Below are 26,335 nucleotides of genomic sequence, written 5' to 3' on the forward strand. Positions count from 1 at the left end.
TCTTTTCTTTTATCACACTGTCCTCCTCTGTCTCTCTCTCTCTCTCTCTCTCTCTCTCTCTTTGCCATGCAGGGCAGTGAAGAATACAATGACTACAAGTACAGTTTTGTTTTTTGTAATAGTCCAGCTTTTTGTGTCCTGTCTTGGTAAGTGCCAAGATGCGAGAGTTTTACCTGCCATTGCTTTTGCAATATTAGTGCAAACTTAATACAGTGAGAAAAAGGAAATCTTGCTTTGGCATTATGATGAAAATTGAGTTGACCTCGCAGACATCCAAAAGGGTCTTGGAGAATCCCCGGGGGCCCATGGATCACATTTTGAGAACTTGTTTTAGCAGAAGTTTCTGGTCATGAATGCTTTAGTCCATTGGTGTCACTTTACAGGTGGGACCAGGTGTGTGAAAATCCTGCCAAGGCAACTGCATGGGGAAGATCTTTTTTAGCAGTTGGGTTCTCAATGTGCTTCAAACCAACAGGATAGAGTTTGTACTATAATAAAAACGATAATGACTCCACCTGTGACCAGGGCTATCCTTGCATAAACAAAAATTTTTGCAATGATGAAAAACAGCCTCAAATTGTTTAATTAAATGTAATAGTCATGGGTTATCTTCTACAGGAAGAGTCTAATGAGTGGAAAAGTTGCAGTAATGAAAAAATAGCAGATATTAAAAAAAATAGTAGATACCAGGAGTTTCTGACAGTTTCCAGAGTAGGGGGGGTGGGAAGAATGAGTGAAGGAAAGGGGAGAAGGACATTTAGTATATAAGGCGCAAGAAAAGATATGAATAAAGAAGGTAGGGATACATAAATAGAGAGCTGTGTTGGGTTTGTAGATTTACAGCAAGTTGTCAGGAAAGCCCACATGTGTAAAACACCATTTACTAACATCAGCTTCTTATGCAAAATGTTTTAGATCTGTTCAAGATACATTATACAAATGCATTAGTGGTGGAGACAGGAATGCACCGCTCAGATCCCCCTTCAGGAAGGGACTGTTCCTGCCGTTAGTGTTCTTGGCAGACAGCCTCTAGCTGTCAAGTCCTTTGGCTGCCGAGAGCTGCTTGCAGGAAGTACCCCATTGAAGTGGGGGTATGAAGCTCCAGCAATTCTGACTCACTGTGGGGCAACTCTGCCAGGCGATTTCAGCTCCTGGGCTCCCTATGGGGCGAGGTGAGGCTGTGGAGAGGGGCCCCCTTCCCCACTACATTTACTCTCAGCTCAGTCGAGGTCCTCCCGCCCCCTCCCTCGGGTTTGTCCCAAGGGCACTCCCTAATACACATCCTGAATGCTAAACGCTGTCTCAGAGTCCGCTTCCTGTAGATCCAAACTGCAACCGCATCTTATTGACTTAAATACAACCTAACTTGGAGAACCCTCAGGAATGGAAAATCAAGTTATGTGTTAACATTTTAACTCAAGCTTTTCCTTATTTCTTATTTTGAATTGCTTATATTTAGCATGATATTATCTTTAACCTCTTGTTTCATATAGCTTTGCTATTTCTGCCTCTCATTTTAAAAAAATAGGAACCATATTGTAGAAAGATAAAAAGGTAATAGGGTAAGAAAAACGATTAGGCTGATGACACTCAGTAAACGCACTATTTCAAGGTTGGTCTAGGCCAGTGGTCGGCAAACTGCGGCTTGTGAGCCACATGCGGCTCTTTGGCCCCTTGAGTGTGGCTCTTCCACAAAATAACCACGTGCGGGTGCGCATGTACAGTGGGACTGAAACTTCGTGGCCCATGCGCAGAAGTCGGTATTTTGTGGAAGAGCCACACTCAAGGGGCCAAAGAGCCACATATGGCTCGGGAGCCGCAGTTTGCCCACCACTGGTCTAGGCAACAAGACAGGAAATGTATTGAGACATGTGATAGTGATTTTGTTCTGAATATTGTACTGTCCGTGAATGTAATAAAGAAGCTATTTAATTTTGCGTAAGCCTGAAGGGGTCCAATTGTCCTCAAAACTCTCGGACAAGAATAGGGTTAGTAATTCGGAACATCAGGAAAATAGGTACTTAAATCCTGTCTTCCCCTGTAGCTCCAGAGGAGGGCAGAGCAGTGTCTTCTCAGGTCAGCCCTCTCTATCAAACTCATTCTAACAGCCAAGCCTAGAAAATAGTCCAAGTCAGCCAGAAGGCTGGCTCCATTACCTTCAGACATTTGCTCTCGGGGAAACAGGTGAGTTTCAACGTGTCCTGTTGTGATATTTTTTTGGATCTATATGTTCCTAGGAGATGACTCAGGAGAGGCCACACCCTCATTCTCACTGTGGAAGAAAAAGAGGATGGTGCAGTCATTGTCCCGACAACTTAGACCAGACACCCACAAAGTAGAGATACTGTTTTATTTTTTCCAGGATTATCTTGATCAGTGATCTTTGATGCTACAAAGTAAGTTCAGTTGTGTTTAGCTCTACCTTTTGAGGGGCTGCATTGGGGAAGAAGACTGTCTAAAGAACCACTGGGAACATTCTAGATCTTACTTATGTCAGGTAATCCCTTTAACCAGACTTACCCAGTTTGGCAAGGTAAGTGTTAGTGAGAAAAAAGAGGAAAGGTAAGATGGGTTCAGGGTTCAGGCTTTGTATGGAGGATGGGGAGTCTCAGTTTGCACATCTGTAAATCGGTATGATGTTTATGAAGACTAAATGAGGGGACATGGGACAAGCACCCAGGACAGTGCCCGGTACAGAACTGTGGGAAAAGAGCTGTGGGAAGACACTTCATAACCGCACCGGGTCTGATGAAACCTCGCTCCCCTTGCTCTTCCCAGCAATGGCCCTGGAGATCATAAAAATGCCTCTCCCCGTCTCTTCCTTCCTTCTCCTCGTCCTCCCCAAGACAAGGAAGCAGCCGTCTCCGTTCGCCGGGATTCGGAAGCTCCAGCCTTCCAGAACAGCCCAGCCCGGGGGTTGCTAAGGTCGGGATGGGGGAGGTGGGGGTGGGGAGAGGAGAGCTGCGGCTTCTGCCTGCGCAGCGCAGCGGGGAGGCGACGGGGAGGAGATGGGGGGGCGGGCGCAGTCCACCCCAGGGTGGAGAAGAGGGAAGGCGAAGGACGCGCGCTCCCAGGCTCGTGACCGTGACCGCAGGCAGCGCAGGGACCCGGGCGCAGATAGCCTTGGAGAGATGGCAGGCGGCGGGCACCGGCGCGTCCTGGGCGCCCTCCACCTGCTGCTGCTGGCCGCCCTGCCCCTGGCAACCGAGGGGATCAGTCGGGACGCCGCAGCCTGGACCCAGGAGAAGGTGAGGGACTGCTGTTGCGCGATGGTACCTGGGCGGCTCTTGCCGGGTGCGGGGATCTGGGGCCGGGCGAACCCACCTAGGCAGCGAGGGAGGCGGGGCGGAGCGGCGGTCCCCGGCCCCAGCAGCCATACCGCTTCGGGCTCCCAGGGTAGTGGGGGCTCTGCGTCCTCGCCAGGGGGCCTCGCTAGCCTCGGGGACGCCGCGGGAGCTGGATGAGGTCACCGGCCTCCCCTCGGCTGGGTCCGACGCGACTGCTGACAGGCGCAGGAAGTGTGTCTGGCCGGTGGCCCCCCGCAGGAAGGTGGGAGCTCATGGCCACGCCGCCGCCCACTCGGGACCCATGAGGCCCACGCTCTCCCACCGCTGCATCCCAGGACACCCTGGAGACGCTGATGTTTCCATGTAGCCTCTGGACAGACGTGTGTGATTGTCAGTCCGTTTTAGATTTTCAAGCGGAGCATCTCCGAACCAAGGACCTTAACTGGATGCCCACTTTCCTTAAACATTTTTTTTTTTTGTTTTAAAAGAGTAAAATGCAATGGTCAGAGCAATGTATCTAGGTATAGGTGCAAATTTCATATAAGGAACTTAGAATGCAAGTGCGTTGCAAGTGCGCTCGGTGTGAACTAAGAAGGTTCACAGCTATTTCCCTTTCCTGTGTAACAATTTTGAAATCATGACATTGCTAGAGGCTTGTGCTAATGTTAATGGTATTGGAGTAAAATGGTATGGCCTTCAAGATACAATGAAAAAAGCCCTAAACGGTTTGGCTCAGTGATTAGAGCGTCGGCCTGCGGACTGAAGAGTCCCAGGTTCTATTCCGGTCAAGGGCGCTACCTTGGTTGCGGGCACATCCCCAGTAGGGAGTGTGCAGTCTCTAATCGGTGTCTCTAACTCTCTATCCCTCTCCCTTCCTCTCTGTAAAAAATCAATAAAATATATTTTTTTAAAAAAGATACAATGGAAAGCAGCGAAGTAAAGGGATTTCAATGCTGACAGTGTTGTTGAACACATCTTTTAAATGCTTACAATTTACGTGCCTGTGTTTACTCACACGTGTGAGATACAGGGCACACGGGAGAATGCACAGGCCCTTGCTGGCACTCCAGTCTGCTCCTCCCAGCCACCTGCATAGGGGTAGGAACAGCCCAGGTCAGTTCTCTTAATGAGCCTCACCATCCAGGGGCACACACGCTCCCACTGCACAGGGAGAGACCATCGGCCACAGGAAGACCATCAACCACAGGGAGCCTGGTGGGGATGCAGGAAGCCAACTCAAGAATAACTTCATTATAAGAAAAATAACTTCGTCAGAAGGTGTCACATTGAGGTACCAACTCAAACCCTCTCCTTCGCTTCACTGTGAGGACCTTCCTGGTCAGAAATTGGGCACAAAGAACCAGAATGGGGAGCTACACCAAACCTGCCTTTATGATCCATCAAAATGGTTGGGAGTAAGTGAGATGGGAACTGTTTGAACGAGCTGCTCCGAAGGGATCGTTGGTAGGCAGGTTGTACTTGTAGATGGCAGAAGGTGCTGCATTCTTAAATTGTTTAAAGCCATGAGAACTGAACTTTTGGGAATGTCTTTTAAAGTACAAGTCCCTTTTATATTTATTCCAAGAAGCTTCTAGTCACTGTAGTTTTTGGAAACTGGATGCTCTCTGGGAAAGTGGTGCAAGCAAATGAACAAATGACAAAATCAGCTGTGACCATGCCTGAGAAGCCCCCTCCCTCTTCTTTCGGTAGGCCTCCGTGAAGGCCTCCAGGCAGCCAGTACAGTGTGCGGCCTGGGAAAAGAATTAGTCACCACTAAAACACATGCCTTCCTGCTCTCTGTGGCATGGATATTTTAACCATGTGAGGTGTGCTCTTGGTACACTGGTCTGCCCAAAGGTGAGGCGTGGCAAAGCACTGATTTTGAAATCCTTTTTCTTGGCTGTGAAATAAAGGTGTGTCTCTTCCAGCAGCATCTAATATGTAAAAACAGTTCAACCCTAGCTTAAGGTTGTGTTCACAAGATAACGATTTGGTTATTTGAAACCTGCAAGCAATTTCTCCGTAGAAGCAATATTAGGAAGCTCATAGTGCCCCCGTGAAGAGGGTACATTTATCTCCAATTTACAGATGAGGAAACTCGACCACGATTACATCTCTTCCACTTTCTTCTCCAAAGTAGACGAGGCCTGGCTGATGGTTCAGGGACCGTGTCCAGCTAGTGAAGGAGTGTGAGAAGATTGGAGGGCCAGAGGAAGAGCTTACTTACTCCTCTCTGGGTCAGTGTGGACCCTAAATGGAATTCCAAAATCAGCCATTTTGTTTTTGGAACCCTCTCTCCTCTCACTCCTTAGTTCTCCCTTCCCCTCACCTCCCTTATGGAGCTTAAAGGCCATTATTCTGGGGGTTGATCCATATTCCAAAATTACTTCTGAATCCTGCCTTTCCCAATCGCCAAACAGTTTGGCCCAAACCTATCCCTTTAGTACAACCTTGTCAACCAGCTGTTAAAAGGAATCTAATTAAATCAATCCTCCCTTAGGTGTGAATGACTGGTGACTGTGTTTTTAAAACAGAAGCTTTTAGCTCCAACACATTAAGGAGTATGGCTTGTCTTGAAGTCTCCCAATTATAAAGTTAACTCGTGCTGGTTTTGGGAAACTAGGAGAATACAGAAAAGGACACTAAAAAGGAAACTATCATCACCCATAAGCCCACATTCAGAGATGATTGCTGTTAACCATTTTGGTGTTCTTATTTGTTTTCTCTCTATATCTATAATATAAACATATACATACAGGGTGGGGTGAAAGTAGGTTTACAGTTGTTCATATGGAAAATAATACAATAATTGATAAATAACAATACAAGAATAAAATCTGTTTTGTGCACTCACAACTGCAAGCCTACCTTTACCCAACCCTGTAATTATATATATATATATATATATATATATATATATATATATATATAAATGTGTGTATTTATGTTTATAGAGATGATAAAATTTAGTGATCTCATGAGTTTTATGAGAACTGAATGAGCTATTCACATAAAGCATTTAGCACAGTGGATGCATATAGCAAATGTTCAATAAGGTTACTTGTTTATTTTATTATTATTTATTGTCTAACTTTTTACATATGTCTCCTTTTTCCCCAAATGAGCCCCCCCGCCCCAGCCATTCCCTCCCCGGGCAAACCCCCACCGCCCCAGTGTCTGTGTCCATTGTATATGCTAATATGCATGCATACAAGTCCTTTGGTTGCTCTCTAACCGTCCCCCCTACCTGCCATTTGTCTCTGGATCTATTCTTGTTCATCAAATTAAGTTGATTATGAGTGAGATCATGTGATATTTATCTTTCTCTGACTGGCTTATTTCGCTTAGCATAATGCTCTCCAGTTCCATCCATGCTGTTGCAAATGGTAAAAGTTCCTTCTTTTTTATAGCGGCAGAGTATTCTATTGTGTAGATGTACCATAGTTTTTTAATCTACTCTTCTGCTGATGGGCACTTAGGTTATTTCCAAATCTTAGCTATTGTAAATTGTGCTGCTATGAACATAGGGGTGCATATATCCTTTCTGATTGGTGTTTTTGGTTTCTTGTTTTTGGGATATTGTCCTAGAAGTCGGATTACTGGGTCAAGTGGAAGTTTCATTTTTAACGTTTTGAGGAATTGTTTATTTTTAAAAATAAATACACATGACTTTCATACTAGAGATTATGCTGCATATACAGTTTTATATCTTACTGTGTTGCTTAATTGTATGAGTATTTCCTTGAGCTCATAATTTATTGAAAGCATCAGTTGATATTTACAAAATAATCATCATTCCACAATTTAATTATCCCTTTATTGCCGAATATTTAGATTGTTTCCAAACTTCCTCTATTGTTAAGCTGGGACCCAATGTATTTTAATGGTAGAAATTTATTGTAACAAAGGTGAAGTTCAACGATAAAGTTGAAATTATACCAGGTATAGAGGGACAGATTCTTTGAACAGAGCAACCATATACAGGAGAGTTGGCCTCACCTAGGAGTCCTCCCTCAGGGTCAGCTCTAGCGAGTTGCTACTGCTCCCCCCAGAGAATTTCACATTCCTCTCCTTCTAGAATCTAGAGCCACATGTATTCTGAAAGTCCTTAGTCATCCATCCACCCATCTCACAGCCATTGATTCTTAGGGAAACATCAACAGAGACTTTAAGGCAGGGACAGGGAACTCAATGGTAGGATGGGTGTTGGTAGCAGAAAAAGACAAAATGTCCCATTTTGAACTTTACTAAGATAAGTACTATGACATCAATTTTACCAATAAGGAAACTTGTCCTAGTCACAGCTAGTAAGTCAGGGAGCTGGGATTTCACCCTGAATTGATCACAGCCTGCACTGCTTTGCTTTTCGATAGATGCCTACTTGCTTTGACAGAAGAGACATACCATTATCTCATTCAGTTCCCTACTCTTCCACGACTGCATTTGTAATGTCAGTGGCATCCCACACACAGAAGGAGTTCAGTTGAATGCTGCCTGGGTTCAATTTGCAGGTAGACACAGTGTTATCCCGAGTGCTGTTGGGAGACCCTCACATGGGATGGAAACTCAAATTGAATTGGCCGAGCTTCTGTAACACTCTCCTTTTAGTGCAACGATTTGGGACCGCATAGCCCTCTGAAAGGAACCACGTGATTAGCCTAGAGGAGTTGCCTCAGGGTATCTGGTTCACACTTTTTGAGCTGAAAGATTTTTGTCACGGAAAGCAGACTTATTGTCCTTTCGGCCTGGGTGAAAAGAGGCAGGGGCTGTAACAGAGACTCATTCCTCCGAGAAGCCCTGTACCAATAGAAAATTGCCGATGTGTCTCTGAACTGAACTGAACCTAGAATAATTTGGGTCTTGCACTTAACATGGGCTCAACACTATTTCTGCCTCATTTACTTTCCTTGCACCCAGCCCACGCTTTCTCTCCAGGTTTTCCCTCTTTTCCTTCCTCTCATCTGCATATAGATTTTTCTGTTTATTGAGTTCAGAGAGTGAGTCTCCATAAAAATTGAATGAGTGCCATTTAGGTTGGAGAAGTCAAATGCTTTCCCCTCGGAGTTTTATGAATAGAAAGGCTTAAGCAACTTACCGAGTGTGGTGGGTTCCCATGTCTATCCTTCACTGACTGGGGAGCTTTTCATAGCGGGGCAGAGGTGGGAAGGACTCTTTACTGAAGTACATTAATTACATGGTTGAGTTCAGGAGCCTGAAGCAACTCATGCAAGTCTCTGTATTTCAGGAGCATCCACGGCCTGTTTGGGGAACTTACCCTTTATTCATCCATTAAGCAGTTTTTGGATGATTCTTGTGGACTGTTTCACCCACATTATCTGTTACACTAGAGATGCTCCAGCGTTATTTGTTTTGTTCCTCTTTTTTCTGAAACCCCTTAAGAATTCTTTCAAGCCTCCATAAATCCCCGTTAAAACATAAGCTTCATTTCCTTTTGCTGAGGACATGACCGCATCCACAGCGACCAGGTAGGCTCTGGGATGGCATGTTGTAAATCATTGGAAAAGGAGTCACTGTCCAAACAGCTTTCTTCCTTCCTTCCTTTCTTTCTTTTTTTTTTTAAATCCTCAGCTGAGGATATTTTTCCATTGATTTTTAGGGAGAGTGGGAGAAAGAAAGAAATAGAGAAACACATTGATTGGTTGCCTCCTGTACGACCCGGGAGGAGCCTGCAATCCAGGTACATGCCCTTGACTGAAATCGAACCCGGGATCCTTCTGTCCTCAGGCGACGCTCTATCCACTGAGCCAAACTGGCTAGGGTTCAAACAGCGTTTGAAACAATAACTGCCCTGGGCCAACCCAACTCTAAGTCATCACAAGCATGGACTATCAGAAACTCAAAAAGAACAGAGCTCACCCATATGGAACTACAGCATTTCCTGGCCCTGTGCAGTAGGTAGCCACCTGTCTCTTCTGTCTTTATAATTGCTTGTGCATTCAACTGATTTAATATTTATGATAGCAAAAGGCCCAATTTACTTTATTATTATGTAAGCCCAATCTCAGTGAAGATAGCTTTAGAAAGATAGTCACCTGTCACTTCCTTATTTGATGAATTCACCCACTATTTATGGAGTGCTCAATATGAGCTAGGAAGAGAGCAGAAAAAAGGAGAGAGTTTTGCTCTCACATGAAATCAGGCATTAAACAAGTATAAACCCAAGGAAGAGTCCTCTAAGCTACCACCTGAAATGAGCAGGAGTTGGCCAGGTGAAGAGGAAGGGACAAGCTTTCAAGGTAGAAGGCACCGCAGATGCAAAGCCCCAATGGGGCACAGCCTTACACTGCTTTGGGGCCTGGAAGGATGCCAGGGTGACTGAGCCTGGTGAGCTGAGGCGAGTGACCCTTCCTAGGGCTTGTGAGCCAGCAGGAGAGACCATACAAGCTCTTGTTGGTCAGGTTAAGTAATAATTAACCACATAAAGTCTTCTGACTTCCTGCCTCCATTTTCTTATTTCTCCTTTCCCCATTTCCGGTGTTTTGTCACTTAGCTTTTGTTTTCTTCTCAAATTGCTGTTTGAGAGGTAATGTAGATGCACTTTGATTGTGAAGTACCAAGGAATGTAAAGGCTGTACTGACAAATTTATTAAGGGAAGATATTTTAAAATGTATTAGCAGTAAACAAACACAAACTTAAGAACAGGAGATAGATAATTGATATTTTAAAATCTTAGTTTTACAAAGCAGTTATACCAAAAGTCATTACACTTTACACAGGAAATGTATCAAATATTCATTTTCAGGTTCAAAGCATTATATTAATTTTGTTTTTAAGACAAGCTGTCAAAAGAATTAGTTTAGCCCAGCTGCCGTGGCTCAGTGGTTGATCGTCGACCTATGAACCAGGTCACAGTTCGATTCCCGGTTAGGGCACATGTCGGAGTTGCGGGCTCAATCCCCAGTGTGGAGCATGCAGGAGGCAGCCCGTCATTCTCATCATTAATGTTTCTATCTCTTCCTCTCTCTTCCTCTTTGAAATCAATAAAAATATATTTTAAAAAAGAATTAGTTTAGCTTCCTAGGGGCCAGTATTTAATCTGACTATCTTAATGCGCCTTGTATAACATAAGAACCATCCCTTTATTCTGAGATTCAAAGCCAGTGTTTTTCAAACGCAGATGTCTCAAGGTAAGTCTTAAACATATTATGAAACAGTAGTTGGTTAAATAACATTGTTTAATCCTCAGAATGATCACCAACCAGCCATTCTGAATTCATCGTCTCTCCGGCAAGTTGCAGAAGGCACCAGTATTTCTGAAATGTGGCAACATGACTTACGGCCATTGCTGATAGAGCGGTATCCAGGCTCCCCTGGAAGCTATGCTGCTCGCCAGGTGAGAATGCAGCACTCAAATCTAAGGGCTGTTGAATACTTGCTTTCACGTGAGAGGTTATCTATCTCCAGTTCTGAGTTATCTAACATTCAGATCTGCATTCTAATCTTATTATTCGCCAAAATAGGCAACCAAGAAAACCAAACTGAGAGTAAATGTCTGTTTTGTTAAGCATTGCATGTTTGCCTAAAACAATTTATGTGTGAAATCTCTGTGTGGGGTATGGTATCAGACAGGGTGGTAAGTGCTCAACTCTTGGTCATTTCTATAACAACCCCTTGGGCCCTAAACACCCAACAGTGACAGCCTTAGACAGCCCGTGCTCGCCAGTTCTGGGCCGAGAGTGAGTTACTGTCCTATCAGGCTTCCCTTTGGGAAGTTGTATTCTCCCTGGTGGGAGAGTCAAGATCAGTGACAAGCTACTTTCTCCAGGGCAGTGCTTCTCAAGCTTCTGACTCTGGCCCATGGTAAAAATAAGTGTGTATATGCAGAAGTCAAGCAGTCTAATTTCAATCCAGATTCTGGAAGGGTTTAACCTTGACCTTTCCATCGATCACTGGAGAGTGGATGCTGGGGGGAACCGGCTCTGTGGTGTGTGCTCACAGATGTCTCTAGCTCTGGATCTTCTCATTTCAATGATACTCCTTGGACTCATCTCTCTTCCCTATTTAAAAGAAATGGGCGTATAATAATAAAAATATAGCCTACATTCTACATAGCATTTTAGCATGGCTGGTGGGCCCAGGCGTTTGCTATCTGGAGTGAGGGAAGCACAGCAGCTTTAGACTTCTCTCCCACAGCCAAGCGCCCCCTGCCTCGGACATTCTTGTGAGAAGAGCAGTCGTTTTTGCAGCCTGCTCTACAGAATTGTAGTGGGAACTTGCAGATCAAGTCTGAAAGCCAAAAGCACAACAACGAGATATATTGGTGATGTAATGAGGTTATGCGGCCAATATGATTGTTTAGAAAGAAATTAGTTGCTAAGACAAATAAAAATATTTACCCGGAATAAAAAAAGATTACTTTAGGCAGAATTCTTTCTGGGCCACTTGCTGGTGCTTTTGAGGATTTTAGTGTCAACATCGATATCAGGAATTATCGCAACTGGTTTAGTAGTTGAGAAATGAGTTTGTGTGTGAGACTTCAGTTGAGCAAAGCTAACAGATATATATTTTAAGTCCCAATTCATTTTGTAAGCACGTAGGCCGCTGAAGACAGTTTATGGAGCAGCTCAACATCTGGCTGCCAGATGTTCTGGAGTACATGCCTTTTGAAAAAATTTTTTGCATGACCCCTTTTATGGGAAATAATTTTTCCCTTAAATCTGAAGATAACTTATTTTCATATTCTGTGTAAAGCTTGTCTTAGATGCACAATGCTTTCTCTCTATTCAAACTACTAATATTCTATATCATATAATTTTGTATATTCTCATTGAGAATACTTATAATTAAAAAATTAAAAATTTTTTAGCTTGACTGGTGTGGGTCAGTGGTTAAGCACTGATATATGAACCAGGAGGTCACGGTTCGATTCCTGGTCAGGGCACATGCCCGGGTTGCAGGCTCGATCCTCAGTGTGGGGCGTGCAGGAGGCAGCTGATCAATGATTCTCTCTCATCATTGATGTTTCTATCTCTCTCTCCCTCTCTTTTCCTCTCTGAAATAAGTAAAAATATATATTTTTTAAAAATTTAAAAATTTTTTAAAAGAAGGAAAAAATAGTGTATTAATTACAATTTAGGCATATTTACCAATAGCCAACTGTGAACAAAGCCCAATACTGAGAATTGTGGAGAATAACAAAAATGAGATATAAATGATGATTTCAACAAGGTTACTAGTATAAACATTTCTTCTTTTTTTTTTTTTTTTAATATGAAAAGACAACTTCTCAACCTATAATAGAAAAAGGCAAGGTACTGTGTATTTGTGCTATTTAGGCCGAAGTCCACCTCACTATAGAAAGCAGAAAGTGGACAGCTGGAGAATTATGTTTCTATTTGGCGTTTGCAGGGTTGGCTGTAGAGACACTGTGCTTCCCCCTGGTTCAGTTCTCTTCCCGGAAGCTTCCTGCCACAGTTTTTCCAAGGTCCTTGCCCACGTGCCATGTCACATTCGTTAGGGCAGGAGGCCACACAAGACTTGGCGAGGCTAGAAAATTGTGTTTCCCTGGGAGGAAAAAAATCTCCCCTTCTTTTCCAGTTATTATGTTATTTGTTTATCACCTCAGAGTCCATCCCCACTGATGGTCATTGTGGAACAGATTGCTGGTTATGTGGATGGTTGCTTTGTCACTTGACTTCAAAAAAATCCTTTAAAGCAACTTACAAAGACGTGTATTTTTCAAAATAAAATAAATGGAACCCAGTGAGAAAAATGAGGCCAAGGGAAAATAAAGGCAGGAAAGGGCAAATGGAACAGTGATGAACTCACCCACAGATGCTTAAAGAAGACCCTTCTAGTGCCTGAGGTGGAGTTTCTTTTGTATCTGATACTTTTTCCTGTCATTTACCGTGTTGCTCAGAAGGTCTAAGATGACCAGGAGAAACGGGCTTATTTTTACCAGAACGTACAGTGGGTCTGGACCTTCCTTGAATGCAGAAGGAAAGCTACTCGATAGTCACTGTGGTTCAGAGTCGCTTATTGATTCTTAGAGTGGGCAGGACCTCAAATATCCCTACCCATCCCCTTGTTGTGGGACTCCCTTTATAGTACCCTGAGCGGGTGAGCATCAGTATCTTTTGTTAGTGTTCATTATATTGCGAAGTATCTGTTGGACTTGAGGAACCTGCTATACACTGGGGACCTAAAGAGCTATCATGTGCCGTGCTTGCCTCAGAGAGCTTAGAGTGGAAGTTGAGACCCTGGTATATCTGTTTTCTCAAACATGCCTTCTTAGCCTCCTAGAGAAATGGAAATGGGCTTTAATACATATTGAACTGGATCTCTATCTCCAGACATGTAGAAATGTTCATGTTAGATTGTTAAGTGAGAAGAGTAGGATTCTATTCCTATAAAAACACATCCAGTCTATGAGTTTGTGCTACTATATGTTTGTGTTAAAAAAAAAAGAGAGAGAAGATGTACATCAGACTATTAACAATACTATTAACAATTTGCAGGGAGAATATTGGGGGAGAGGGAGAAGATGAGCCTTCCTTCTATACATCCTTGCTATTCATTCAATAAGCATGTACTGCATTGTTAACTTGAAAGGCCTATAAGCAATTTAAAACATACTGAGCAAATGAAACCTGTCTTGATCTGAAATTTTGTTATTTTTTGTTTTGAACAGCATATCATGCAGAGAATTCAGAGACTTCAAGCTGACTGGGTCTTGGAAGTAGACACCTTCTTGAGTCAGACACCTTATGGATATCGGTCTTTCTCAAATATCATCAGCACCCTTAATCCCACTGCTAAACGGCACTTGGTACTTGCTTGTCACTACGACTCCAAGTATTTCCCCCATTGGGACAACAGGGTGTTTGTGGGAGCCACCGACTCAGCCGTGCCCTGTGCGATGATGTTGGAACTAGCTCGTGCCTTAGACAAGCAACTCCTTTCCTTGAAGGTATCTGTTTCCCTCTTGTAGATTCTTGGCATAAAACACAGGAGCAGTAACTCAGAGTGAATTCGAGAATCCTTGCGGGGAGTGAGAAGGCCATTTAGAAATGTAGACTTTCAGGACATTTTGTATCAATTGTTTGCAAAATGGTATGAGTTCGAGTGAATATTAATTGGAAGATTACATTATTTAAAATGTCAACCATGGGCAATAAACCTAAGATACGCGACAGTGAATTCATTAATTGGCACCTGATTTCTTAGTTTTGAATACACATTAAATTAAGGGCAACATTTCTTTGTGAAAAATTAAGAAGGCGGAAGACGGATACAGGTATATGTCTGAGAACTCTGTTTATTTCTTCTTGTTTATGGAGCCACGGACATCACAACCTTCTGATCTGAGAGCCGGTGGCCCTCAAGAGTGAGTAATTCAGACATATCAAGATGAAAAGCATGAAGCAGAAATGCATTATTGTTATTATCTGTGAATCTCAGCTCAATTTTATGTAGCATAGTAGAGCTTTTGTTATGTTCTCAGCTCAGAATACTTCTGGGACTCTCAGATGTTATTTCAGTCTCTGTGTTCTTAAGGGTATATTGGGGAAAAGTGCTAAACTAGATGAAGACATTTTGTTCAGATATCACTCATAACCAAGTAAACACAACAAAGCAAAAACAAAAAACTTTGTTCGCAGGCAACGGATGCCTCTTTCTCCCCTCAGAGCTTTATGAAGGGGCCGGCCTTGGGTACAATGGGGTAAAGAAGTAAAATGTTTATCTTGTAATGGAAGTAATAGAGATATTTGGTTCTATTTTTGCTGGATATGCTGCACTTGAAGAAAGCAAGAATTGTTTATAACCTCTCGGTATCCTTTTCACTGTGTTTTGTTTTGTTTTCTGAACTTTCTATGATGTCTTTGTCCCATGCTCTACCCTGCTTTTAACTAGCACTCTTCCCCAGCTATTGAGTGAGGGAGTTCTGAAGCTGATGGAACAGTTTGATTTCTCATATTTGCATTCTAGTGTCAGGACATGAAATGAAATGGATGTGACGTAAAGGCACAGGTTGTGTAGTGCCTGTGCTTTCTCTGGGGGAGCTCCTGTACCTTTTGCATGTACCTCATACCTGCTTTTGGTAGAAAGAGCTGAATGAGTTGTTGGGTAGGGATCCCCATGAAAAGCTACACGTACATTTTTTTCATTATCCTTACTAATAGAGGTAGTGATGTGGACGGTTTTTAAAAAGGGCTAGTTTTGGGTACAAGCATTGAGAGTATCAGATTTATTCTCACAGTTGGATTTAAATTTGAACTGTAGGAAGGAGTTATTTAAGTTCTTCAGCTGTCATGAATTGGGTAGGCGGTGATGGAATGTGACCTGGGAGAGGTCTCGATTATTGTCCCAACTCTTTGCAGCCCTCTCCCCTCTAGTAATAAGATTATAATTATGTATTCACATCTTTTGCCTTATAACTTTGCTGTGTTCCTCCCTCCTCCCCCAATGGCAGGTTGTACCTTGTCATTCCTTACCTCTGGACTTGGTTATTTGACTTGTCTTGGCCAATAGAATGCCTGTAGATGTGACACAAGCAGAGGCTAGAAGTGTGCTTGTGCAATTGGGCTTGCTCCCTCGTGCCTTTGCCATCACCAGGAAAAGGGTGTGCCCTGGCTAGCCTGCCAGCCCCTGGAGGAGGATAAGAGACATGTGGAACAAAGCCAACCTCGATGACTTTGGTGAAGCAAGGCTCCTGATCCAGCCCACACCGGCCTCGATCAGTTGTCCCCAGCTGACCTACAGACCCAGGAGGATTCATGAGTCTTGTTTTAAGCCACTGAGTTTAGGGTGGTTTTTCACACCTGACTATTGAGATAGCCTTGGGTGGGGAAAGAGTGCAGGTAATTCTTTCCCCAACTATGTTGACACTGGTAATTAGGCATCTATCATGTTGCCACCAAGAAGGATTGGAGGAGCTTTACAAATCAGGCTACACAGATAGTGAGGAAGTGGGGGTGGAGGGAGCTGGGAAGGAGAGTATTGTTAAATCTAAGGAGCACTTAGATATGTAGGTTCCCACCCCACACCTGGAAGATAGGTGAGTACCCCATCTGTATTCTTGCAGGAGATGACAGAATGTTTTTCTAGAGAAACTGAACCAGGGAGGTTCTGGACATGCTATGAGACACCAGATGTAAAGGAGGGCAGTAGTGAGGTGCCTCATAGAAAGCAAGGAGGTGAGGTGGAAGTCTCACATTGAACACTGAGGTCCGCAGCCTTTCCCCCACTTCCAGCATGAGTAAGCCAGCAGCCAGCTTGTACCCAGAGACAGGAACCTGGAGGTTCCTTCTCTGGAGCATATGAACCATCTCAGTGAAAACTCCAGCTGGGCACCAAGTCACCCTGCAGGGAAGCCAACCTCCTCAGTGTTATAGGCCTTATTCTTTATATGAACGGACACAAAGGATGACCAGACATTTGAGACAGTCTCTGACATGAAAGCAAGCCAGCAAAACAAATAATACAAATTGAAAAGTGAACTGGGAGGAAATCAAGCACAAGGAGCAGAAGAGGACTTAAAGGACACAGTTTCTAATGTCCTCAGATAAGAGGGGAAGGGATACCTCTAACAGATTAAGGAAATATCAGAATCGGTTTGGTCCCCTGGGGAGCACGTCCCCAGCACGTTAGTGAGGGGGAGAGCGCAAACGGCTGTGTATGTCCCCCTGCCACATCCAGCTGCATGGGTGCAGGCACGGCGGGAGCAGAGAGTGGACTTGAGGGCATGTGTTTGCCATGTGAGTTTGACCAAGGCAGAGAGAGACAAGGGAGTGGAACGTGTTTTCAAGGGAGTGATTAGCATGATTGACTCTGGAATTTAAGCTGAACATAGAGTGAAGTGAGGACATCCTGGGGGTGAAGGACTCGGAAAAGGGAAACGATTCAATAGATTAGGGATTGCAGTTGGGTTGCAGATTCTGGGAGTTGGGGGACTAATCTAAAAAGTGAGAGTCGTCAGACAGTGGAAAGTAAAACATTCATCAGAACCCTGCTTACACTTCTGAAAAGTTCTCCTGAAAACCATCTCTTGCGTGAAGTCTTCCTTGACTCCCCAAGGATTCAACCCCTCATTCTATCCATTCCCAGATGAGTTTTACTTTACATGTGTAACCCTTGGCACCTTTTGCCATGTTCATGTATTTGGTTGATCTTTCCTACCCCAACTAAAGTGTACGCTCCTGCAGGGGGAGAGGCTGTAATGATTACTCTTTGTGTCCCCCCTGTTGCATTCCTAGGGCAGGTCCTCAAACCTAGACTCACAAGAAAAAAAAAAAAAAAAAAAGGCAAGCACATCATGGATGAGTAGCCAAATAGATTTGCAGTTGTTCAGGTTGGGTTTCCTGGGATGCACACTCTGACTTGGAGGTTAGCATTTAGGTCATTTCTTAGGGAGTGGCCCTGACTCAACACCTGTGGCAGGGAGGGGAGAGCAATGGGATCAGGCAGAGGGAGAAGTCAGGCTGTCTTGCAGGTTCAATAGCGTCAGCCCATCTCTGGGCATCTCTGGAGGTGGCAGGGCCTTTCAAAGTTCTCTGAAGAGTCAGAGAAAATGCATAACCTCTCTTTTCATGGGGAGTGGGAGACGGTGAAATTTACATGGGGGTGTGATGATTTTCAGGGAAGAAGTGTTGCCAAATCAAAGGTGGCGTATTTTCACTCACTGTGTTATCGTCCCTTTTGTTGCGGCTCAGCTGTCCTCTCTCCAGTTACCTTTTCACTGTTCTTTTTGCCAGAACGTTTCAGACTCCAAGCTGGATCTGTCACTCCAGCTGATTTTCTTTGACGGCGAAGAGGCTTTTCTTCACTGGTCCCCTCAAGACTCTCTGTATGGGTCTCGGCACTTAGCTGCAAAGATGGCATCGACCCCACACCCACCTGGAGCGAGAAACACCAACCAGCTGCACAGCATGGTTAGTCTGGGAAGTACCCGTGGTGCTGCGGCTGCAGGTGCTGCCTCAAAGGCAGCCAAAGCTAAAGCCAATTAAAGACCGAAAAATGCCCCGGCATCCTTGGAGCAGTGTTTATAACAGAACATTCCTTGGCAGGCCTTTGGGTTTTTGAGGAATCCCAGAGCTAAAAAGAAGGATTCTGGGTTAGCAGTTGCGTCTGAGCTTCATTAAAATATTTCCCTGAAATGATAGGAACATTTACATAGTAAGTTTTGAAAGTTGAATGTTATTGATTTAAAGTTTTCAAAAATGTAAAAACATTTTAATTAAAAGGCTGTAAAACATCCGATTAAGGAGACATCACAGTCAGTTTGGTCCAATGGGATTGCATGCCCCTGGTACTGCATAGAGGTGGAGAGAGCACCCCTTCTTGGAGCCCTGAGGCCTGAGGAGGTGGGGGTCTTAGGAAATGGAGTTAGAGTGGGACGGTGTATGAGGATGAGAGTGAAGAATTTCCTCAGTGGATTCAAAGCGTTATAATGACTCTGTGCATATGACATTTTGATGGGCTGGTTTTGATGTGGTATTTTTGACGTGGGGGTAGAGACATTTTGATGCTGCCTTAAAACCCCGCTCTTACTACCAAGTAATGGGTGCAGCACATGACTCCATTTTCATCCCCAATCCTGGGCCCCCTCCGCCCCCCTGTCCCTCACCCTGCCCTTGAATTCTTTCCCTATTCTAATTCTCTTCCTGTATTTGACCGTCACTCAGTCTTGAGTCTTCACTAACCCCAGCTTGGGACCTCATGCCTCTCCTGAGTCTTCATTCTTCCCGTGCCTTCGTGCATCCCTGACCTTCACCCTATCTGTGCACTGAAAGCCTATTTCTAACCACTCCACTTGTCCCAGTCCTTTGCCCGGTCACTTACCTTCTCCCTCTGAGTCCACATGGCCAGGTTAAATGTCCTCTATGATTCTGACACATCCCATGTGGGCATTCTCTCCATCCTGAGGTACATTGGCAGCTCACAGTGGATCAGGGGAATGTGGTCAGCACCTCATTCGGTCACTTGAAGCCAAATGGCTAAAAAGGATTCAGAGGAGGAGGAGAGACCTGGCTGATCAGTAGGAAGAACAAAGTTATTTATCATTCCAAATATATGAATCCATAATATTATTAAGACCATTCCTCCTCCCCTCCCCCCTAAAACACTCTTATTAGCTTATCTAACCATGTAAATACATTCTGATTTCAAACAAGCCCATTTCCCCCAATGAATATATTTAATCATCATTCATGAGTTAATAGATACTATATCTTTAGAATGGTAGACTCTGCAAATATTGACCTACCATGTGTAGGATCTACACTAGATATTTACCCACACATGATCTCACTCATATAAATCAGTTTTTAAACCAAGGTTAGGCAGGGGGAGGGGTGTGTAAGGACTCTCGTCAGGGAGTCCTTAATACTGCTGATGTTTTATGGCTCAAACAAGTTAAGGAACACTGGTTTAATTGTAGAGCATATAACCAGAAGGCACCTTTAAAGATCAGCAAGTTTGAGCTTCTGGTTTATAGAAAAGGACACGGACAGCCAGAGACATCAGGTCCTGTAGCTCCTGGTCAAGGAATTTTTCTTATATGCTACTTTGGGGAATAAATAGTTACTAAGTGTTCTCTTATAGGTGGTTATGTCATTACAGACAAAGAATAAAATGGCAAATTAGAATGGAATAGAAGATCAGGGGCTTGGACTCCCATCTGAAAATCAAGTTAAATGTATTCTTTTTAAATCTATGAAATACTTATCCAGATGTCCTCTTTCTAATTTATTTCAGTGAAATCCTTCTGGGATTCCAGACACAAAGAATCTACATATTGCCATTTAATGGCAAAGCAAGATTTAATAAATTCGCCAAAGTATTAGCTTACAGTGCTATTAAATCTTTTGTTCATAAAGCTCCCTAGATTATTCTCAATTGTTAATATGCCTATAGTTTTGATTCATTTTTTTACATTGATGAATATGGAACGCGTTTTTAGTGACAATGACTAAACAATATTTTTTCTCCCTTAGGATTTATTGGTCTTATTAGATTTAATTGGAGCTCCAAATCCAACATTTCCCAATTTTTTCCCAAACTCTGCCCGATGGTTTGATAGACTTCAAGCAATTGGTAAGCACCAATGTTATTAAAACTAGGTTTATTCCTCCTGACAAACACTACATTTTAAAATTCAAAATTTATGATTTAAGTGTATGATTTGAATATATACTATCCTTTACTGACTTTCCCCCTTGCTTTATGGATTAATTAATTGTTCCTATTCATCTCTTTTAGTAGGCCCACTTTATTTTTCTGTATGAAACTGCATTTTGATATCCTATATAATAAAAGGCTAATATGCAAATCAACTGAACGGTGGAACGACCGATTGCTATGACATGCACTGACCACCAGGGGGCAGATGCTCAACACAGGAGCTGCTCTCTGGTGGTCAGTGCTCCCACAGGGGTAGCACTGCTCAGCCAGAAGTCCTGAGCCAGGCTCATGGTATAAAGGATAAAAGTTATTCTCCTTTTCCTTCTCTAAGCCCCAAAGCCTCTCTCTTGAGCCATAGATACCTTTGTTTCTTTGCCTGGCCTGACCTGGTCTATAGTTTTGATTAATTTTTAAAAAAAATATATTTTATTGATTTTTTACGGAGAGGAAGAGAGAGGGATAGAGAGTTAGAAACATCAATGAGAGAGAAACATCGATCAGTTGCCTCCTGCACACCCCCTACTGGGGATGTGCCCGCAACCAAGGTACATGCCCTTGTCTGGAATCGAACCTTGGACCCTTCAGTCCGCAGGCCGACGCTCTATCCACTGAGCCAAACTGGTCAGGGCAGTTTTGATTAATTTTAAGCAGTGGGAAAAGCATTTCAATCTCAACTCACACTTTTGCCATGAGTTCAGAATTTGCCAATATGCAGATTTAGAATATTACAAGAGAAACTTTTGCCTGAACCCTAGATACTTTTCTTTGGCAAATTTCAATTTCTAGTTTGAAAGAATTGCTTTTGTGGTATTATTAATATAAGCATTTGGGGCCTCTCTTAGCATGTTTTCTTTACTTTGATGGTAGCCTCAAAAAATTGGGTTTGGCCATTTTTCAAGGATTTTCTGCACTTTTCTTATTTCCTCTACCAGAATGAATTTATAGCATTAACTTGCACCTTACTGGTTTTTAACCCATTGTGCTGCCCCCTCCTAGTGGTACTGACTGTACTTCAAACCCTATCTAATTGCATAAGGAAAAGTTATATCCTAAGATGAAAGAATTGTAAGTGTCAATTAATGGATTGCGAATATTGTTTGGTGGTGGTTCCTAAAATATTCAATATGTTCCTAAATATCTCCATATTCCTAAAATATCACATAAGCATGCTTACCACTTGGTCTAGTTTTACACTTTAAATTTAGCAATTGAAAACACACAGCCAGCTATCCTGATGAGTTTCATTTAATTGTCTTATAGTTTTCTTGTGATCTCTTATCATTTTGTAATATAGAACTCATGTTATATGTAACCAGGTAACATAACACGTGAGTTCTATGTTACAAGATGATGAGTGATGGAATGCAGGGCAATGAGTGATGGAATGCAGGCCAATGGTTCTCAGACTAGAGTGTGCATTACCTAGAGGGCTTGTTACAACACACAGTGCTGGGCTCCGTCCCTAGAGTTTCTGATTCTGTGAGTCTGAAGTGGGTCCAGATAATTTACATTTCTAACAAGTTGCCAGGTGATTCTGATACCCCTGGTCAGAGACCACACTTTGAGAACCACTGATGCAGGTTGTAGCAGTTAACCCCTTTCCATAAAGTGGCCACTCAGTAAACTTCATCCTTATTCTGTTTGAGTATTACCCTCCCAAGCCCCACATCTCCTCTTAAGGTATTCTTCATACAGGATCTCAGATCTATGAGTATCTATGTTGTTTTCTCCCCATTTTCCCCCCTGTTTTTCTCATTCTTCATTTCTCCATTCTTTTACTGAGTTTCACCTCTAAGAAGGTTCTCACCTGTAAATCTACAGCCACATGTGACCCCTCTCATCCCCAAACTACTCCAAAATGTACACACCCATGTAGAGCCCAGATGGTTATTGACATATGTTCACGGCCCCATGTTTTAAAAGCAATGGCCACACGTGCTAAGATTTCACACTCCTTGTGCATTCTGTGTATTCATCAGATAAAAACAGATATTCATCTACTGTCTAATTGTCATCTGCAGAACATGAACTCCATGCATTAGGTTTGCTCAAGGCTCATTCTTTGGAGAGGCGGTATTTCCAGAATCATGGTTTTGGAGGAATGATTCAGGATGACCATCTCCCATTTTTAAGAAGAGGTAATAATGTGTGTGTATATGTATGTGTGCATACACATGTGCATTTTTAAGCTATTGTATTCATTGTATTTTATGTGCTTTTGCAACAATCTAGAAGGGTAAGGAATTATTAGATTTAATGAATTGAATAATTAAGTCATTCACCAATCATCTTATGGCTTCTATTTTTTTCATGAAAGTCATTCAAAATCCTTGACACCTTTATATTTTTTTCCTGCAGCTAGGATATTTATGAAAGCTCATGTTCCATTGACTGTGCCTTCACTTTTATAGAGTTAGACTGTATTCTTACACTTTGTTAACTCTGATGTTTACTAATTAATAAGGAAGCCGTATCCTTGATGTCAATGGTGGGAGTTTAAACAAACCCAAAGACACTTTTTTTCAAAAGAAAAAATATTTTTTATTGATTTCAGAGAAGAAGGGAGAGGGAAAGAGAGAAACATCACCGGTGAGAGAGAATCATTGATCAGCTGCCTCCTGCACGTCCCCTTCTGGGGATTGAGCCCACAATCCCAGGCATGTGCCCTTGACTAGAATCAAGCCCAGGACCCTTCAGTCCGCAGGCTGACGCTCTGTGCACTGAGCCAAACCTGCGAGCTAGGGCAAACCCAAGGACTCTTGCAGGAGCTTCCCAATTGGTCTCTAGCATTTGCTCTTGCTTCCCTATTCTTTACACAGGAATGAGAGTTATCTTTTAAAAATGTAAATAAAATTATGTTCCTTTTCTGCTTTAAAGCCCTAGTGGCTTGCTATCACATAGAATAAGACCAAAAGTCTTTACCATTACCTGTAAGGGCCTCCATTTTCTCCCTCTCTAACATCACCTCCTACGTCTGTCTCCAGTCAGTATTACTTCAGTCCAGCCACACTGGCTCCTCGCTGTTCCTCAAGCAGGCCAAGCTCACTCCCCACCCCAGGGCCTTTGCACTTACTACTACTGCTGCCTAGAATACTTCTCCCTAGACTTTTGCACAGCATGCTTTTCCTTTGTTGCATGTCTCTATTTATTTGTTAGCTTCTCACAGAGGCCTTCCCTGACTTTAAATACCTTCTTCTTGGCTCCACTGTCTGCCTCTTATTCTCTATTTCCTCACTTTATTTTATTGTTCTTTATAAGCCATATCACTTTCTAAAATTATTTTTTGTATTTGTTTATTTGCTTCTTTCTCTCCTGGAATGGAGATGCCATATGACCAGACTTTGCCTTTTAACTGATGAAACCTTAACTTCTAGAATAGGGGCTGGTATATAGTCGGTGCTTTCTAATTACTTACTGAATTAATTAACATTTGTTTAACTAATGAATGACTTTGGAGTACAAGGGTAAGATATAAGGGAGTACACAGAAGATGATGAATAACCTACTGTCTTTATATGGAAGGGACAGAACCTACTCAGACTTCTGCTTGCCAAATTATACTTTCTAGTTTAAATATGCACTTAATTACAAGTTGGTTCTTTCTTATTAGGTGTTCCAATTTTGCATCTGATAGCATCTCCTTTCCCTGAAGTATGGCATACGATGGATGACAATGAAGAAAATTTGGATGAAGCAACCATTGACAATCTAAACAAAATTATACAAGTCTTTGTGTTAGAATATTTGCATTTGTAATGTTCTCATTTAGTTCGTGAGAATTGTACCTAGTATTGAATTTGAAAGTCAAGGTACAATCCTATCTAATAAAAGAGTAATATGCAAATTAACCGTCACACCCCACTCCCTCACTCTGTCATTCCGTCACAAAGATAGCGGTGGTCATGGAGCTGGAGTGAGCAGGAAGCTTGGTTGCCCCCGGTGATGGAGGAAGCCAAGCTTCCCGCCTACCCGGGCCAGTCCTGAGCTCCGCTCAAGGCTGCAAAGTTTCAATTATAGAAGATACATAAATCCCAGATACCTGCTTCCAGCCCGTGGCTGTGGCCAGCCTGAAAATGGCCCTCAGCCCCTCATCCAGGCTGGCCAGGCACCCCAGTAGGGCCCCCACCCTGAAGGGGCTGTGGCCAGCCTAAAAACAGCCCTCAGCTCCTCACCCAGGCTGGCCATAAACCCATAGGGTGAGGGTTCCCACTGTGGGGCTTGACCAGCCTGCAAACAGCCATCAGCCTCTCACCCAGGCTGGCCAGGCACCCCAGTGGGGACCCCCTACCCTAAAGGGAGTGTGGCCAGCCTGAAAACAGCTCTCAGCCCATCGCCCAGGCTGGCCAGACACCCTAGCGGGACCCCCACCCTGATCCGGGACACCCTTCAGGGCAAACCAGCCGGCCCCCACCCGTGCACCAGGCCTCTATCCTATATAATAAAAAGGTAATGTGCAAATTGACCCTAACAGCAGAATGACTGGGAATGACTGGTCACTATGACACACACTGACCACCAGGGGGCAGACGCTCAATGCAGGAGCTGCCCCCTGGTGGTCAGTGCGCTCCAACAGGGGGAGCTCTGCTCAGCCACAAGCCAGGCTGAAGGCTGCCAGCACAGCAGTGGTGGCAGGAGCCTCTCCCGCCTCCTCAGCAGCACTAAGGATGTCCGACTGCAGCTTAGGCCTGCTCCCCGCTGGCAAGTGGACATCCCCCGAGGGCTCCTGGGCTGCCAGAGGGATTTCTGACGCCAGCTCAGGCCTGATCCCCCAGGGAGCAGGCCTAAGTCAGCAGCTGGACATCCCCCAAGGGGTCCCAGACTGCGAGAGGGCACAGGCCGGGCTGAGGGACCCCCCGAGTGCACACATTTTTGTGCACCAGGCCGCTAATAATTATATAAAAGAATAGTCAGAATTATATAATCATATATAAACATGTATAACATTATCTGTAATTTCACGTTTATAAATTTTACAGAATTAGATTTTCTAGGATTTCTTTTTATTTTACACATTGGCCTCTGAAATTATGTAAAAGATGTCATGCCTTTGTGAGTTAAATAATAGTATGAGCTAACATTGAGTACTGTCTATGTCAGACAGTGTCATACATCCTTTATATGTTTGTACCAACTTAATCCTCACAACAATCCTAAGAGGTAGGTGGTATTATTAACCCTATTTTACGATGCTCAGGGTAGCTAAATGTTCTTCTTCAAGATCACGCAGCGAGTAAGTGGCAACGGTGGGATTTGAACCCAAGGAGTCTGGCTCTAACGCTCATGCTTTGAACCACTGTAGAGTGCTTCCTTTTTACATGGAAACAGCTTTGCAGAATATTCTCAATGCCAAGTGCAAAACAACAGTTGTACCTTGACGTTGTACTATAGGTCACTCAGTCTGGGAGAGCATTCACAAAGCACTGTTGCCATGATTCAGCTGACAACATTAGGCTTCAGAGGCATTGGGGACTATTTTTCTGCCACAGCAAAGGTTGTTTTGACATCAGCATGGGTAAAACAGAAATCAGCATGAGTGCTTCCAGAGCTAAAGAATCTAAGCCACAAAGCAGGATTAAGGGAGGCTGACTTTTCTGGATTAACTTTGGATAAGATAAAACATTTGAAAGGGGTTCAGAGAAACACTTTTTTTTTTTAAACACCAGAAAAGAAATGATTTAACTGATGATATTGAAACAGAATAAAAAGTTTTTTTGTTTTTTGTTTTTTAGCATAAATCCTCAAAGTCAGGGACTCTTTTAAAAAAAAAAAAAAAATATATATATATATATATATATATATATATATATATATATTTGCAGAGAGGAAGGGAGAAGGATAGAGAGGTAGAAACATCGATGAGAGAGAAACATCCATCAGCTGCCTCCTGCACACCTCCTACTGGGGA

The 26,335-nt window shown here is 43.3% G+C and overlaps 1 protein-coding gene across 2 annotated transcripts in view; it reads left to right on the forward strand.

Moving 5' to 3' along the window:
• QPCT (glutaminyl-peptide cyclotransferase) overlaps positions 1 to 24,570 on the forward strand; it is a 38,297-nt gene extending 13,727 nt beyond the window's left edge. The window contains exons 1-7 of one of the 2 annotated variants that reach the window (XM_070429023.1): positions 3,019 to 3,248; positions 10,496 to 10,642; positions 13,940 to 14,218; positions 18,003 to 18,179; positions 20,244 to 20,343; positions 22,452 to 22,568; positions 24,041 to 24,570. In XM_070429023.1, coding sequence (XP_070285124.1) covers positions 3,132 to 3,248; positions 10,496 to 10,642; positions 13,940 to 14,218; positions 18,003 to 18,179; positions 20,244 to 20,343; positions 22,452 to 22,568; positions 24,041 to 24,186 — 1,083 coding nt within the window. In that variant the 5' untranslated portion in view covers positions 3,019 to 3,131 and the 3' untranslated portion in view covers positions 24,187 to 24,570. Of the gene's footprint in view, positions 1 to 3,018; positions 3,249 to 10,495; positions 10,643 to 13,939; positions 14,219 to 18,002; positions 18,180 to 20,243; positions 20,344 to 22,451; positions 22,569 to 24,040 lie in introns of those variants that run through there. The other variant, XM_070429024.1, reaches the window with a different exon arrangement.
• The last annotated feature ends 1,765 nt before the right edge of the window (positions 24,571 to 26,335 follow it).

The sequence above is a fragment of the Myotis yumanensis genome, unplaced genomic scaffold (genome assembly GCF_028538775.1).
Source record: "Myotis yumanensis isolate MYYU_CA2020_CCGP unplaced genomic scaffold, mMyoYum1.0.hap1 SCAF_11, whole genome shotgun sequence".
Lineage (NCBI taxonomy): Eukaryota > Metazoa > Chordata > Mammalia > Chiroptera > Vespertilionidae > Myotis > Myotis yumanensis.